The 1740-nt window shown below is 46.8% G+C and overlaps 1 protein-coding gene across 1 annotated transcript in view; it reads left to right on the top strand.

Moving 5' to 3' along the window:
• The window catches only part of CABLES1 (Cdk5 and Abl enzyme substrate 1), a 108231-nt gene that overhangs the window by 65973 nt on the left and 40518 nt on the right, over positions 1-1740 (top strand). The window contains exon 6 of the mRNA XM_007448622.1: positions 33-110. Within this exon, the coding sequence (XP_007448684.1) occupies positions 33-110 (78 nt within the window). The remainder of the gene's footprint in view (positions 1-32; positions 111-1740) is intronic.

Below are 1740 nucleotides of genomic sequence, written 5' to 3'. Positions count from 1 at the left end.
TTTTTTTTTTTTTTTTTTTTTTTTTTTTTTAGAATAGTCCTTATCAGTGGCAGAAGATCCTTCTGTAGTATATTTTCAGTGCTGCCGTATCGTGACAGTGCCCAAGTTGGGTATGTATATGCATGCTTGCTTTGTAGTTCTCTGGGTGAAAACTTCTGACACCATGTGTATAATGTGACCACCCTTTCCATTTCAAAGAACTTGTTTTGCTTTGACACTGCAAATTTAGTATTTGTAAACTTGAAAGAAAAAAAAGCTCCACCTTCTTTTCAGCCAGGAAGCTTCCCTGTTATTGGTGTGTGTGTGTGTGTGTGTGCGTGTGCGTGTGGGTGTACGTGCGCATGGGTGTCCTTACCATATTGCCTGCTGTTTCTAAACGTGCATTTTGTCACCTCTTACAATTCTGTAAAGCAAGAGCAGTCTGGGGCCCACCCATCTCTCAGGGCCTCATCGACTTTTGGAGAAAGGCAGCTCCGGAAATGAATCAGACAAACCACGTGGTCATCCTGCCTCCTTGCGTTGTGGGCTTGCGGCTGTACACTGACCAGCAAGCTGCACAAAGCAAAGTGGTATCAGGAACAGACCTGTGTGATTCGCCACAGGCCGGAGGACTGTACACTGCTGTAGGTCAACAAGCCCCTTCTTTGTTCTAAAAAGAAGTAAGTGAGGCTCTGACCTGGCAAAGCCCCCCCACCTCATTCCACATCCCCGAACTCTGTGCTGTTTCTCCATCTGAGTCTGACTCCTTCACCCCCTCACCTGGTCACTGCATCCGCTATTTGTGGTCAGGGAGCTGCTGGTATTTAGGGCAGGATGGTTCCCTGCGTAGGATGCTGGAAGCATTGTGAGATGTCAGCTCTGGTTTCTGCAGACTAAATGCTGGTATTGCCCTCTGGTCATTGCAACAGTGACACCCGAACGCTGCCATTGATTTCTCTCGCACCGCCTTCCATGGGCTCTGCCTGGTCATCCCCGTTCACCATGACTTTCTCTTTCCCCCTGCAGACCTGTCAGACTTTCAGCCTGTTAAACTCACCATGGTCCTTATTTTTACTCCACACTGTAAGCTCCATGGGACAGAACATCAGGCATCTTTATTCATGGAATGCTGACTCAGTCATTTATTAGATGTGTGCCTTAAAGAGCAATAATAATCTTACTGTTTACTGAGCACTTACTTTGTGCCAGTCCTCTTCATTATCTGCATTCTCACGACAACCTTGCAAAGTAGGTGCTCTAAAAAATGTAACAGCAAATCCTGCAGCTCTAAGGTTTGTAGGACCATCTGGGTGTGGCCAGCGGGCTGCCCTTAAGAGACTTCTACTCTACTGAGTAGAGGGGGAAAAAGAAAGGTTTTCTTTATCTTTTCAACCTGCTGTGGTCCTGGGTCTGGCCACCCTGAGAGCAGGCTTATTTCTTGGGTCAGTAGCTTGTACCAGCTCACAGACCTGTGTGTGACCCAGAAGGCCAGTTCATTGATCTAATTACAAGTAATGGCCCCAGGGCTCAGAATGTTTGAGTGTGACTAGCCTATAAGTGCACTTCCAGGAGATCTGAATCGTCTGTCTGCAAGTACATCTTCTCACAGCGAGGACCTGCCTGGACACTGTGGTGCCAGCCTTATTTTTCTGGGCTTTCTTTGCTCACCTTTCTGATGAACATATTCTGTCCTTAGCTATGTTCCATTTATTCATCTATTGAGGGCTTACTGTGTGACTAGGTCCTGGAGGTAAAGGTAGG

Source organism: Lipotes vexillifer, unplaced genomic scaffold (genome assembly GCF_000442215.2).
Source record: "Lipotes vexillifer unplaced genomic scaffold, Lipotes_vexillifer_v1.1 scaffold168, whole genome shotgun sequence".
NCBI classification, from domain to species: Eukaryota; Metazoa; Chordata; class Mammalia; order Artiodactyla; family Lipotidae; genus Lipotes; species Lipotes vexillifer.
The sequence above is the reverse complement of the archived record's forward strand: the minus strand, read 5'-3'. Positions and strand labels throughout refer to the sequence as shown.